This window comes from Nyctereutes procyonoides, unplaced genomic scaffold, assembly GCF_905146905.1.
Source record: "Nyctereutes procyonoides isolate TBG_1078 unplaced genomic scaffold, NYPRO_anot_genome, whole genome shotgun sequence".
Classification (NCBI taxonomy): domain Eukaryota; kingdom Metazoa; phylum Chordata; class Mammalia; order Carnivora; family Canidae; genus Nyctereutes; species Nyctereutes procyonoides.
In genome coordinates this window covers 25,262,933-25,277,215 of record NW_026575024.1, presented here as the reverse complement: position 1 = coordinate 25,277,215, position 14,283 = coordinate 25,262,933, and the positions used below count along the sequence as shown (strand labels likewise).

The window sequence follows — 14,283 nt, the reverse complement described above, 5'->3', positions numbered from 1 at the left end:
ACCCTTCTTCAGATAAATGCTCACAGGTGAACCAAGGTTTTCACAGCACCATTGTCTCTGGTGCAACAGGCTAAGAACAACTTGAATGTCCACGAGTAGGGGCTGCTGAATACAAAATGTGAGCTTTGGGCAGCCCGGGCGGCTCAGCGGTTTGGCGCTGCCTTTAGCCCAGGGTGTGATCCTGGAGACCCAGAATCGAGTCCCATGTCGGGCTCCCTGCATGGATCCTGCTTCTCCCCCTGCCTATGTCTCTGCCTCTCTCTCTCTGTCTCTCATGAATAAATAAATAAAATCTTTTTTTAAAAAAATGCGAGCTTCCTAACTGGCAGACCATTCTATCTTACTCATGGCTATATCCCTGGTGCCTACATCGAGTCGTGGCACAGAGCAAGGGTTTAGTAAATACTAGTTAAATGAATATATGAATCCCAATAATGGGATAATAGGCAACCATTAAAAAGAATGAGACAGAACTACAAGTATTGTCCTGTCCAAGTATTGTCCATATTGGAAATATGTCCTCAACTTGTTAAATGATAAAAGCAAATACAGAAACTTTTTGAAACTGTGAAAATATCAACTGTAGTTATCTCTCTAAGAAGATAACTGGGGTGCCTGGGTGGCTCAGTCAGTTAAGTGTCTGACTTTAACTCAGGCTTGAATGTCCATGGGTAGGGGCTGCTGAATACAAAATGTGAGCTCCCTGGGACGCCTGGGTGGCTCAGCGGTTGAGCATCTGCCTTTGGCTCAGGGCATGATCCCAGGGTCCTGGGATCAAGTCCCGCATCTGTCTCCCTGTTTAGCAGGGGGTCTGCTTCTCCCTCTGCCCTTCCCTCCCCCACTCATGTGCTCAGGCTCTCTCTCTCTCATCAATAAATAAAATGTAAAAAAGAAAGAAGAAGAAGAGGAAGAAGAAGAAGAGGAAGAAGAAGAAGAAGAAGAAAATTGCTTTACATTCTCCTGGGGTTTTTTTGAAGTGTATATTACTTTTTACATTTTTTTAAAAATCTACTTTACTTTCAAAAATATACCATCACATGGGTTGTTTTTTTGTTTTGTTTTGGTTTTTTTTAGATTTTATTTATTTATTCATGAGAGATACAGAGAGAGAGAGGCAGAGACACAGGCAGAGGGAGAAGCAGGCTCCATGCAGGAAGCCCGATGTAGGACTCGATCCCAGATCTCCAGGATCACACCCTGGGACGAAGGCAGCGCTTAACCGCTGAGCCACCCCGGCTGCCCCCACAAGGGTGTTGCAACTGATGAATCACTAAACTGTACCTCTGAAACTAATAATACACATATGTTAACTAAACTGAATTTATTTTTTTAAACTGAATTTAAATAAAAATTGTTAAAATATACCTATGTGTGTGTGTATATATATATATATACATATTCCAAACCATATAAGAGAGGATCCAGAGATGAAGCTCTCATCACCTTGATAAGCAAAGGGCTCCAGGACCTTAGTACTGGGAGAAAGTCACGCTTACTGAGAGCCCACCAAAGACCAAGCACCAAACTTGACTCTCACAAACACATCTTCGTGCTTGCTTCGGCAGCACATATACTAAAATCACAAACACATCTTCACCTAACTGCAACAATTCAATGAGGAGGATCGTGTCCTTACATAATAGTTAAATACATTGAATAAATAGTCTGACAGTGGTGACATGCCTTGCAATGCATCGTAACTATTCTTTTAAGATTTATTTATTTATTTATTCATGAGAAACACACACACAGAGGACTCAATGCAGGACTCAATCCCAGACCCCAGGATCACACCCTGAGCCAAAGGCAGATGCTAAACTGCTAAACCACCCAGGTGTCCCCATAGATGCACTTTTGAGGATTCGGTGAGAAAACATATGGAAGGCACTTGGCACAGTACCTAGCACATTATAGGTCCTCAATAAACGGCAGACAGTACCATCATGATCATTATCGTCATTATTTCCACCACCATCAGCAGCCAGGGTCACATAGCTAATTGAGGCCAGAACCTGTCTCCAGAGCCCCACAGGCATTTTCATCACAATCCAGGGAACGGGCCAGGCCTAGATTAAGCCAGGCTTTATCTACAGGGAGTCACATGGCCCAAAGCCATGTATGCATGTGTATGTGTGTGTGTGTGTGTGTGTGTGTGTGTGTGTGTGTGTAGCCAAATAAGTGTTTCCCTGAGAACAATGATTAAAAAGAACAGGTCTTTGTGGCCATGGGAGGAGTGGCTGGAGGCTCCATTCTTGACTTGGTTCCCAGGTCAGAAGTCCCTCAGATGCCTCAAGGGCACAGCATCACTTGGCTAAGCCAAGCCCGGTGCCTTCATATTAGCTGCATCCATTACTTACATCCCTCTTTTGACAACAGTGATACATCAAGCCAAATTTTGGGCAGGACATCTAGCAGTGCCCATCTCCCAGGGGAGGAGCCAGCAGGAGTTCCAAGGACTCATAACGGATACTCTCCAGACTTAGTCAAGCCCAGCTTGAGCCTTGAGCCCATCCTAAGTATTTAGGAAAGTCAACCGCAATTGACAAGGCCAAGGTGAAGTAGAAAGGGCCAGAGATGTACCCTGGGGATCAATCCCTACTGACCAAGAGCTAATGTGTTCTGGGTTCAGAGCCAGGGGTAGGCCTCTGAGATGCACAAGAGTTTTGCCCTGAAAGACCTTTGAGTTCGCTGGAGGAAACAAAACTGACTACCTGCTGCTGACATAAGGACGAGAGAGGCTGATACTCATGAATGATGACACATGAAAGAAATTGTGCCAGGCATTTCAAATGCACTGTCCCATCCTTAAAAAGAGCAAACCAACTGAGTAATTGAGTACCTGCTCAATGAGCACTGCCTTGGTGTGTTTTATTTTTTAATCTCGCAAATAGGGGATCCCTGGGTGGCTCAACGGTTAAGCACCTGCCTTCAGCCCAGGGCGTGATCCTGGAGTCCCGGGATCGAGTCCCACATCAGGCTCCCTGCATGGAGCTTGCTTCTTCCTCTGCCTGTGTCTCTGCCTCTCTCTCTCTCTCTCTCTCTATCCGACTCTCATGAATAAATAAATAAAATCTTTAAAAAAAAATCTCGCAAATAACCATGCAAGGTAGGTACTACCCAAAGCTGAAGTAATAGTGGTCTCTGTAACCAAACAGACCTCAGTTTGAATTCTGTCCATTTATCTGCCATATGACCTTATTCTTCTCAATAAACCTTGTTTACCTTGTCTGTAAAACAGGGATTATGGCAATTCTTATCACTCTATACTACCTTTTTTTTTTTAAGATTCTATTTATTTATTTGAGAGACAGAGGGAGAGAGCATGAGAGGGGCAGAGGGAGAGGAAGAGAGAGAATCCACAAGTAGACCACTGAGCGCAGAACCTGATACAGAGCTCAATCCCAGGACCCTGAGATCATGACCTGAGCTGAAACCAAGAGTCAGACACTCAACTGACTGAGCTACCCAGGTGCCTCACTCTACACTATCTTTTATCATGAATACTTATAGGCATGCTATTCTATGCTTGTTATCTTCTAAAAGCTTGATCTTGAGGTACCTGGGTGGCTCAGTCTATCCTGCATCAGGGTCCCTGCTCAGCAGAGCCTGCTTTTCCCTCTCCCTCTGCCTGCTGCTCCCCCTGCTTGTGCTCTATGTCAAAAAATATATATATATTAAAAAAAATTTTTAAATAAAAGTTTGATCTTTATGTAGGATGTACCTTCCCTACTTTGCACAAAGTACTGAAACTGACTTTAGTTTTTACTATCGTTTAGTTATTTTTTTAGTATTTTATTTTTATTTATTTTTTTAAAGATTTTATTTATTGGGATCCCTGGGTGGCGCAGCAGTTTGGCGCCTGCCTTTGGCCCAGGGCGCGATCCTGGGGACCCAGGATCGAGTCCCACATCGGGCTCCTGGTGCATGGAGCCTGCTTCTCCCTCTGCCTATGTCTCTGCCTCTCTCTCTCTCTCTCTTTCTCTGTGTGACTATCATAAATAAATTTTTAAAAATTAAAAAAAAAGATTTTTTAGACACAGAGAGAGAGAGGCAGAGGGAGAAGCAGGCTCCATGCAGGGAGCCCGATGTGGGACTCGATCCTGGATCTCCAGGATCACACCCCAGGCTGCAGGTGGTGCTAAACCGCTGTGCCATCAGGGCTGCCCCTTTTATTATTTTTTTTAAGATTTTATTTATTTATTCATAGAGATGCAGAGAGAGAGAGAGAGAAGCAGAGACACAGGCAGAGGGAGAAGCAGGCTCCATGCAGGGAGCCTGATGTGGGACTCGATCCAGGGTCTCCAGGATCACGCCCTGGGCTGCAGGCCACGCTAAACCGCTGCACCACCAGGGCTGCCCAAGATTTTATTTTTAAAGTAATCTCTACACCCAATGCAGGGCTCGAACTCACAACCTCGAGATCAAGAGTCACACGTATGGGTATCTGGGTGGCTCAGTAAGTCAAGTGTCAGACTCTTGATTTTGGCTCAGGTCATGATCTCAGGTTTATGGGATCAAGCCCTGTGTCGGACTCCACGCTCAGTATGGAGTCTACTTAAGACTCTCTCTCAGGATGCCTCGGTGGCTCAGTGGTTGAGTGTCTGCCTTCGGCTCAGGGCATGATCCCAGGGCTCTGGGATCAAGTCCCATATTGGGCTCCTTGCATGGAGCCTGTTTCTCCTGTCTGTGCCTCTCTCTGTTTGTCTCTCATGAATAAATAAACAAAATCTTAAAAAAAAAAAAAAGACTCTCTCTCTCCTTCTGCCCCTGTCCCCACTCACACACTCTCCGTCTCTACCTCTCTCACTCTCTTTCCCCGTCTCAAATAAAAAAATCTTTAAAAACAAACAAACAAAACAACAAAAAATAAAAAACAAAAAAATAAAATAAATAAAAACAAACAAACAAACAAAGAAGAGTGGCATGCTCTACCATGTGAGCCAGCCAGGTACCCCTGTCTTTTAGCATTTTTTTCAAATGTATCTCAGGCTCACTTCTGTTCCTGTCTTGCCAGCCACAATGAGGGTAGTGAGGGCAGACAGCATTTGGCTGTCTCTCCCTTTTCTCCCAGGCCTGGTCTCCAAAGGCCCAGGCTAGCCCTGGCTCCAGGTCTGTGCACACAATGGGCCTCTCTAAGCAGCAGACAGAGGCGTGTTGGCTGCCAGCTTGGGCCCAGACTCTGATCACAAACACAGCCCTGTGGCTGAGAACAAGCTGAAAACATTTGTGCAAACCCCTGACCTACCAGAGGCAAGGTCTAGAAGGCAGGCTAGGGTTACCGAAGCCCAAATGAACTCCTGACTTAGGTCAGGGAAGTATAGGGTTGGCACCCAGAGTTTGCTAGTAACATCTGTCTTTCTAGGATGCTCTGCGGGGGCTCTGTACCCATTAAGCCCCAGCCCTCAGGAAAGATGCCTAGCTGCCCTGCCAGGTTCATATCCAAAAGACAAGCCATCTTTCCATGGTCCCGTGGAGGAGGGATTAGGAGTAGGTTGGGGTAGGGAATTTTGAACAATGTGGCTAGTAATTGGGCTCCAAGGCAAAACCTAGGCCCAGAGAGTGTCTCAGGAGCCCTGAGTCCAGACTGGTGAAGCTGCCAGACCCTTACCTTCTCCACAAGCTCCCCCAAATCTCAAGGACCAATCACATCCCAGCATCCTAGCTCCCTCATATCCTCCAGGCTTCTCAGGTCACCCCTGCCATTCAAAGACTCTTGACCCCAATGCCTGCCCCCTAAACCCTTTGCTGTCTTGGGTGGAATTATCCTTCCACAAGCCTGCTGAGCTAGGAGAGCAACTCAAAAGAGACTTCAACTAAGAAAAAGCTGGAAAAAAACTAGCAAGAAGGCCACGACCTCCAGACTCTTCCTCCTATCCAAGCCTGCTTAGGTTAAACCACCATCATCTTCCTGTTCACAGTCCCAGGTTCCACGCTGCCATTCTGTTTCTGCCTCCCTCCGAACCAGGCTGATGCCGCTAAAACCCAGATCTGCCTATGTGCTGCTCCTGCTGAATCCCCTTTAATGGCTCTCTGTTTCCCTCCAGAGGAAGTCAAAATGCCTTTAGCCTGGCATTCAAGGCTCTGAGGGCTTTCCTTTTTCTCCACTCCCTTCCTCACACCTTCGGCTCAGATAACACTAACTAGTTCCCAGGCAGGTCCCCAGGTAAGTCAGGTCATTTCATCCCCCTGAGGTCTTGCTCACACCTGCCTGGAATGCCCTTCTGCTCCCCACACCCACATCTGCTTATTGTTCATAAAGTGCCAGTATCCCCATCTCCAGAAATTCTTTCCTATCCAGAGAGAAGTAACCACTGCCTCCTCTGATCCCTGGACAGACTCCATCTCAGGACCTATGATACATCTGTAATCTGGCAGTTTTGCTCAGCTGTCCCCCCCCCCCACCACACACACACACACACACACACACACACACACACACACACTACTAGACTGAGATTCCCCTCAAAACCACTGAGCAGGGGCAGCCCCGGTGGCTCAGCGGTTTAGCGCCGCCTACAGCTCAGGGTGTGATCCTGGAGACCCAGGATCGAGTCCCCCACATTAGGCTCCCTGCATGGAGCCTGCTTCTCCCTCTGCCTGTGTCTCTGCCTCTCTCTCTCCTCTCTGTGTATTCTCATGAATAAATAAATAAAATCTTAAAAAAAAAAAAAAAAGAAAAAACCACTGAGCAGAGGAGCACCTGGGTGGCTAGTGGTTGAGCATCTGCCTTTGGCTCAGATCGTGATCCCAGGATCCTAGGACTGAGTCCTGCATCAGGCTCCACACGAGGAGTCTGCTTCTCCCTCTGCCTATGTCTCTGCCTCTCTTTCTGTGTCTCTCATAAATAAATAAATAAAATCTTTAAGAAAAAAACCCGAGTAGAGCACTATAAAGGGAGGAGGAAAAAGAAAGCAGAGAGCACTCTCACCCAAAAGGGAGGAATAATATGGGAAAATTACACAACTTTATGCCAATAATTTTGACAACTTAGATGAAATGGACAAATTCTTAAAAAGACATAAACCAACAAAGCTCATTCAAGAAAAAACAGATCATCAAAATCACTCTATTAACAACACTAAAATTGCAGTTAAAAGCCTTTCTATAAAGATGGCTTCCTTAGAGAATGCTACCAAACATTTCAAGAGGAAATAATACCAATTCTAAATAAATGTGATGGGGCAGGAGGGTAGTTACTAATGTGTACTGAGTGCCTACTATGTGCCACATCTTATTTTGGGTAAGAGAGACACCAGGCTCCAGCTGGAGGCCTGGGGCAAAGTTTGCCAAGGAAAGATGTTATCCTGGAAAAAGTCTCAGAAAATGTAACAGCTAAAGACCTTCAACTTGGAATGGTACATGTTACTTCTCGTCCTTACTGTATCCATGATAGACATTGCTAATCACTTCCAGCTCCTTCCTGCTGAGCTCAGATAAGACTTCCCAATCCTTCCAAATACATGTCTCCTGGTAGCCACCAGGGAAGATGACACTCAAAATGAAAGCTAGTGGTCATCTCTACTCTGGTCTAATCCCAACCTATAGGGAGACTGAGGGCCAGAGAAAGCAAGGGTCTTACCCAAGGCTAGAGATTCATCACAGAGCAGACAGATTTTAGAAACTGATTTTTAAAGAGTTTGTATGAACAAGACTCTCCTCCACCAGATAATGAGCTCTTTCAAGAGAAGGCCTGGGTCTGATTTAGCTTCTGACCCCGTGCTCTGCACACCAGGTACGTAGTAGGTGTCTATAAATGTTTCTTGACTTAGTAAGGAAAGAATGGAGTACAAGAATGATACAGAAGGCTTGGGTATTAGCTCCTGAAACCAGAAGCCTCAAGCTTTCAACACTCAGAGACGCTATCTTCTCAGAATGACCCATGCTGAGAACCCAGATAGACATTCTCAACCTAAAGACGGGAAGATGAGGGGGATCTCAGTGTGCATTAGAATTGTGTCTACAGTAGAAATCTTACCATCTACAGGTTAAACTTTCAAACAGCGTAAAATAAAAGATGGAAATCTTACCATCTACAGATTAAACTTTCAAACAGCATAAACTAAAAGATCTTCTCAAGTCAACCAAAATATAACATTTTGATGAGTGTCAACTGCATTACCAGCTATAAATATCAAAGTAATGAGGCATGGGGTGGGGAGAGTCTTTTATATCCATATCATCTCTCAGTGATCTTGTTATTTAACTTTGTTAAATATTTTGTTAAAATATGACTGTTATACTTAAGCTTCAAGGACCAATACCACAGAGTTGACTTTTTTTAAAAGTATATATTTTAAAAATGCACCAGTGTCACTTAAAGAGATACACAAAAATGTAAAAAATAAAACAAAACCAAGAGAGAACTGAGGTCAGGGCCACAACACACCAAAGATCACCCAAAGCCTGTTTGTTTCCATGGCCTCTTGGAGACCTGTTTGGGGAAACAAAGGCAATCTATCAGGATCTAGGCCTGGGGCTCAGCTCAGCAGCTACACTAGCCATGGCATTCTCCATCAGCCCCCGCCATCTCCCTGTGCCTGTTCTGGGCCTAGAGCCAAACACACATTCCTCGGGCCCCCACAGCTTCCGGAATTGACAGAGGGGAATTTGAAGAAAGGGCTGAGCAAAGCAGAAACCTCCTGAGAGAGATAGCAAAAGGCAGACGCAGGACAGCCACAGCAAGAGGCTATCACAATCGATGGGGAAACCAAGGCCCAGAGACGATAAAGGTATTGTCCAAGACCACACAGTGTGAGCATAGTGGAGGAGAACCACAAAGCCCCCCATCGAAACTCCTCTCTGATCCTTGCTGGAAGGATCTGATGTTCTGCAACATAAAGGTCAAGTCTTCTCCCACAGGAGGATGGGTCTCAGGGTTTCAGGGTCCCTGGAGCTAGGAGGTCTCCAGTTTCCTCAAGAGAGAATATTAGCTGCTCCTTCCCCAGTCTCTGTCCCTCTCCTTCCCTGATTCACTCACTGAGTGGCAGAGCCTGCCGTGTACCTTTTGTCCTGAACACACAACCCAACGAGACAGAAGTTACATCCCTGGTTTTTATTTTGTTTGGGGTTTTTTGTTTGTTTGTTTGTTTTAAATATTTATTTGACAGAAAAAGAGAGACTCAGAGAGCATGGGAAGTGGCAGGCAGAAGGAGAGGGAGAAGCAGGCTCCCTGCTGAGCAGAGCTCAATGCAGGACTCGATCCCAGGACCCTGGCATCATGACCCGAGCCAAAGGCAGACACTTAACCGACTGAGCCACCCAGGTGCCCCCACATTCCTGTTTTATAGATGAAGAAATTGAAACTCAAGGAAATGAAATAACTTGTCCAAGTCTACAGAGCTAATGAATGGGGGAGAAAAAATGAAAACTGGATCTGTCTAGCTCTATACCGGCTCTCCCACCACCACCCTGTACTGTGTCAAAGCAGGTCCCCATGTACTGCTTCTGTTTTCAACCCTGCCCACCTCTCAGTCCCCATTGCTGGACTGGGGCTACTTAAGGCCTAGAGGAGGCAGTAGAGAATTGAACACCCATAGGGTCCCCAGTGCTTACCCTCCAGCACCACCTCTTTGCCTGTCTTCTTCAAGACCTGCACCGCCTCATCATGGGTAGCAGAGGAGAGATCCTCCCCATTCACAGACAAGATGGCATCTCCCACGAAGAGGGCCTCAGTCTGGTCAGCTGCCAGGCCCTTGAAGATCTTGGAAATGAGAATAGGCATCTTGTTCTCCCGGCCCCCTGCATGGGCACAGAAAGAGGAAGAGACTGAAGCAGATGCTCCAATGCTTAAGAGTCCCACGAAGGCAAAATTATTTCTGAAAGCCTACCTCAGCGCCCAGCCCAGTGCCAGGAAAGTGGGGATGAGAGAATAAAGAGAATCTCAGAAAGGAGTCTTACAAGTCTGGAACACTAATAAGTCATTTTCTAAATTCTTTTTTTATTTTATTTTATTTACTTATTCATGACACAAATACACAGAAAGAGGCAGAGACATAGACAGAGGGAGAAGCAGGCTCCCTGTGGGGGGCCTAATGCGGGACTCAATCCCAGAACCCCAGGATCACACCCTGAGCCCAAGGCAGACACTCAGCCACTGAACCACCCAAGTGTCCCTCGTTTTCTAAATTCTTTTTTTTATGTATATATTTTTATTGGAATCAATTTGCCAACATATAGTATAACACCCAGTGCTCATCCTGTCAAGTACCCCCCTCAGTGCCTATCACCCAGTCACTGCATCCCCCCACCCCACCCCCCTTCCACTACCCCTTGTTTGTTTCCCAGAGTTAGGAGTCTCTCATGTTTTGTCACTGTCTCTGATTTTTCCCACTCATTTTCTCTCCATTTTCTAAATTCTTAATGGAGTTTGGTCACTGGATCGTTGGTTAAATGCTTTGGGTGTTCGCCCGTGTTTGAGTAACTTACAAGTGCTTCGATAGCTTTTTCTTAAATATTTTATATTTTAAGTTATTTTCCCCACAATGGGGGAACCCACTGATACCACTTAATCTGGAGTAAAGATAGAAATCAGTTATTGCTATGGCCCCCCAAGGACCTCTTCACAATTGGAAAGTTTTACAATCCAGGACCCAGCTGAAAACCAAGGCCTTAAAGTCTAGATTTCAAAAGCCTATCCAGATTGCATCTCTGATGCAAAAAAAACCTAATACATCTTACTGAATCACTTTATGGCTTAGCTCTTGAATATCCTTTTAAAACATAAAATAGGGGGAACCCTGGGTGGCGCAGCAGTTTAGCGCCTTCCTTTGGCCCAGGGCGCGATCCTGGAGACCCAGGATCGAATCCCACGTCGGGCTCCCGGTGCATGGAGCCTGCTTCTCCCTCTGCCTATGTCTCTGCCTCTCTCTCTGTGTGTGACTATCATAAATAAATAAATAAATAAATAAATAAATAAATAAATAAATAATAAATTTAATAAAAAAAGAACTTTATAAAAAAATAATAAAACATAAATTAGGGACACCTGGGTGGCTCAGCCTTTAGCACCTGCCTTCAGCCCAGGGCATGATCCTGGAGTCTCGGGATCGAGTCCTACACGGGGCTCCCTGCATGGACCCTGCTTCTCCCTCTGCCTGTGTCTCTGCCCCTCTCTGTGTGTGTCTCCCATGAATAAACAAAATCTTTAAAATAAATAAAAATCTTAAAAATAAAAATAAAACATGAAATAGTCATAATAGTTTGCATTAGTTTCACATACCAAGTGCCAAGCATCGTGCTAAACGTTTCCAATGTTGTCTCACTGCATCTTCACGACATCCCAATCACACATGCATGCTCAGTTTCCTCTCAGGAAAAATAAAATGCAGAGAGAAGCTCCTTGCCCAAGGTCATCCAGCTAGTTGGTAACAGCAAAGCAGTATTTTAACCTAGGTCTCCTGGCTCCAGAACCAGGCTCTTAACCTATGGTTGACTGTAAGTTAGGCCCTCAGATATCATATTACTGGTCCATCCCAGAATGCTGAAGATGAGGATCTAGTGGCCCATAGAGAGGAGGTCATTATTTCAAGGTCACACAATAAGTTGGTGGCAAAGGTAGGACTAGAATGCCTCTCTTGGCCCCCATACAGGCCCAATAGTATGCTCACTGCATGGCACAGGACTTAAAGCCTAGAAAGGAGTAGGTTTCTATTTATATCTGCTCTCCTCCACCTGAAACTAGGAAATTCAGTTCAGTTTGAAGCTATGATCATCCCAAGCCACCTCAAGCCAGGCTGGACCCTCGAAGGGAGGTCACCATGGCAACAAGAGCCCAGTCTCTATTCATGAAGAACTGAATGGAGCTAGTACTTCCCCTGACCTCTCCTAAAAGTACCTTCACTCCCACTGGGCAGTATGAAGCTAAGGAGTAACTTCATGTGACCTTGGGAAGTTTGTGCTCCTCTCCAAGTCTCAGCTTGTCCATCTGTAAAATGGAACTCTATATTAACTCTCTTTCTGCTTGGGATGCCTGGGTTTGGCTCAGCAGTTGAGTGTCTGCCTTTGGCTCAGGGTGCGATCCTGGAGTCCCAGGATGGAGTCCCATGTCAGGCTCCCTGCATGGAGCCTGCTTCTCCCTCTGCCTGTCTCTGCCTCTCTCTCTCTCTCTCTCTCTCTCTCTCTCTCTCTCTTTTTGTCTGTCTCTCTCTGTGTCTCTCATGAATAAATAAATAAAATCTTTAAAAAATAAAAAAAAATTAATTCCTTTCTGCTTTAACACATCGAGTGTCCAATTTCTGGATTGATCTGTTGCCCTATTCCACTCTGGAGTTGAGGGGCAAGACTGGTGGCCACTCTCCGCATTCCCCATTTCTCCCTTTTAGATTCCTTTGGTCAGCTGCATTCCATGCAGGGAGCCTGATGTGGGATTTGATCCCGGGACTCCAGGATCACACCCTGGGCCGAAGGCAGGCTCCAAACCGCTGAGCCATCGGGGATCCCTGTTTTCCTTTTCTGAGTCTCAGTTTCTTCCCCTGCTAAATGGAGATTATGCTCCTCACTTTTTACCACTTGTTGCCTGGATAAAATAGATCCTAAGTACTAAACACAGCATTCCAGCACACGGTGGTAGCTGAGTCACCACCATCCCCACCCCCTCACCCAGGCCAAAGGGTCTGGAGACACCAATGAAAGGACCCAGCAGCAGGGAGAGAACAGTGCATATCCAAGGTGATACAAGAGCCAACAGCCTTTCCCAAGGCAGACAGCACCCTGAGAAGCAGATGGGTAGGAATGGTGAACCCAGCTGCTGTGAGTATACAGGGATTTTAAGCACTGTGGTTAGTTGCCTTGGCAGTCTCTCCTGGACTCCATTTTTCCTCTCATCTAACAGCAATAATTAACTAGGCATCTACTGTGTGCTGGCAGAGTACAAATTTCAGACTCCTGTTCTCATGGAATTGTTACAACTCTATCATTAGCCTCATTATATAGCAAAGAAACTGAAATCCAGAGATGGGAAGTGACTTGTCTAAGTGCACACAGATCCAGGATTCAACACTACCTGCTTGCATCCTAAAGAAAGCTCTCAGTATTGGGGGCCGAGATTTCTCTATGCCCACCCACTCTCAATTCTGCGCAAGGTGATGATGGCCAGGCAGGGAAACTCAAACCCAGTTGTCGGGACTCTCCACCTAGATACATGGGGTCCTGGGTCCTCAGATTTCTGGGTCCTTCCTGGACCCCTGTCTGTGAGCCCAGCCTGTGCCTCTCCCCACGTCTCCAAACCTGTGCTCCCAACTCCAGGCCTTAGCCCTCCCCGCCACCTTGGCGGAGTCTCAGGGAAGCTTCCCAGGCCTCAATCCCCTCTCTCCATCCCTCGCGCTCCTGGCTCCTCTCCTACTTGATGTCCACGCAACCCCTGACGTCTCGGTGCTTCCACGCAGAAGCCACCCGCCTGTCCTTGGTGCGCCCCCACTCCCTCCGCCTGTGCCTTGGACTGAGGCCCCCGACCTTGCTGCTCCCCGCGTCCTCCTCGGCCCCCCTGGCGCTCAGACACCGTCCTCGTCCCCAGGCACACGTCTTCCAACTCCGCGTCCCGCGTGCGCCGCTCGGCGCCCCGCAGACCCCGCGACCCCCGTGCCCGCGGTGCCCCCGCGCCCACCTTTGATGCTGATGCCCAGCCCGCCGGCGTCGGCCTTGCGCACCGTCACGCGGCGCCGCTGGAGCAGCAGCGCCTCGGGCAGCCGCGGGGGCGCCGCGCCAGGCTCGGCGGCGCCGTTGAGCTGCGCGGGCTCCGGCTCCCGCGGGGCGCCGGGCTCCGGGCCGAGCTCGCCGTCGGCGGGGCTCACGGTCAGGGCGTCCTCCGCCAGGCTGAGCAGCACCCGCCGCCACCGCTCGCCGCCGGCCCCCGGACCGGCCCCGGCGCGGAGCTCCAGCAGCCCGGTGCGCGGGGAGCGCCGGCCGGACGCCATCTTCGCCGCGGAGCCCCCGGGCCGCCGCGTTCGCCCGGCCCCGCAGTGCCCGGCCCGCCCCGACCGAGCGCCCGGGGCAGAGGGCAGCGGGGGCCCGCCTGGGCCAGCCGCCACCCTACCCCGGGCCGCTGGGGGTGGAGCCTGGGGCGGGGCCGCCGGGGTGTGGCTGGCGGCGGGGGGCGGGGCGCGGGCGAGCCGGCGTGGCCCGCGGCGGCGCGGGGACCTGAAGGACGCGGTGCGGGGGTTGCGGTCTCGGGGCGTCGGGCTATAGGGGTCCAGGGTGAGGAGCGCCGCGGCCACGCGCGGGGGGGGGCGGGGCGGGGCGGGGCGGGGCCTCGTGTCCGGAGCAGGATGCCGCGGAGGGAGTCGGGGC

General features: G+C 48.3%; 1 protein-coding gene across 1 annotated transcript in view; it reads right to left on the bottom strand.

Moving 5' to 3' along the window:
- SNTA1 (syntrophin alpha 1) overlaps positions 1-14,008 on the bottom strand; it is a 31,660-nt gene extending 17,652 nt beyond the window's left edge. Inside the window, exons 1-2 of the mRNA XM_055307753.1 lie at positions 13,601-14,008; positions 9,553-9,738 (exon numbers count right to left, since the gene is read on the bottom strand). Coding sequence (XP_055163728.1) covers positions 9,553-9,738; positions 13,601-13,910 — 496 coding nt within the window. The 5' untranslated portion in view covers positions 13,911-14,008. The remainder of the gene's footprint in view (positions 1-9,552; positions 9,739-13,600) is intronic.
- Positions 14,009-14,283: the final 275 nt, after the last annotated feature.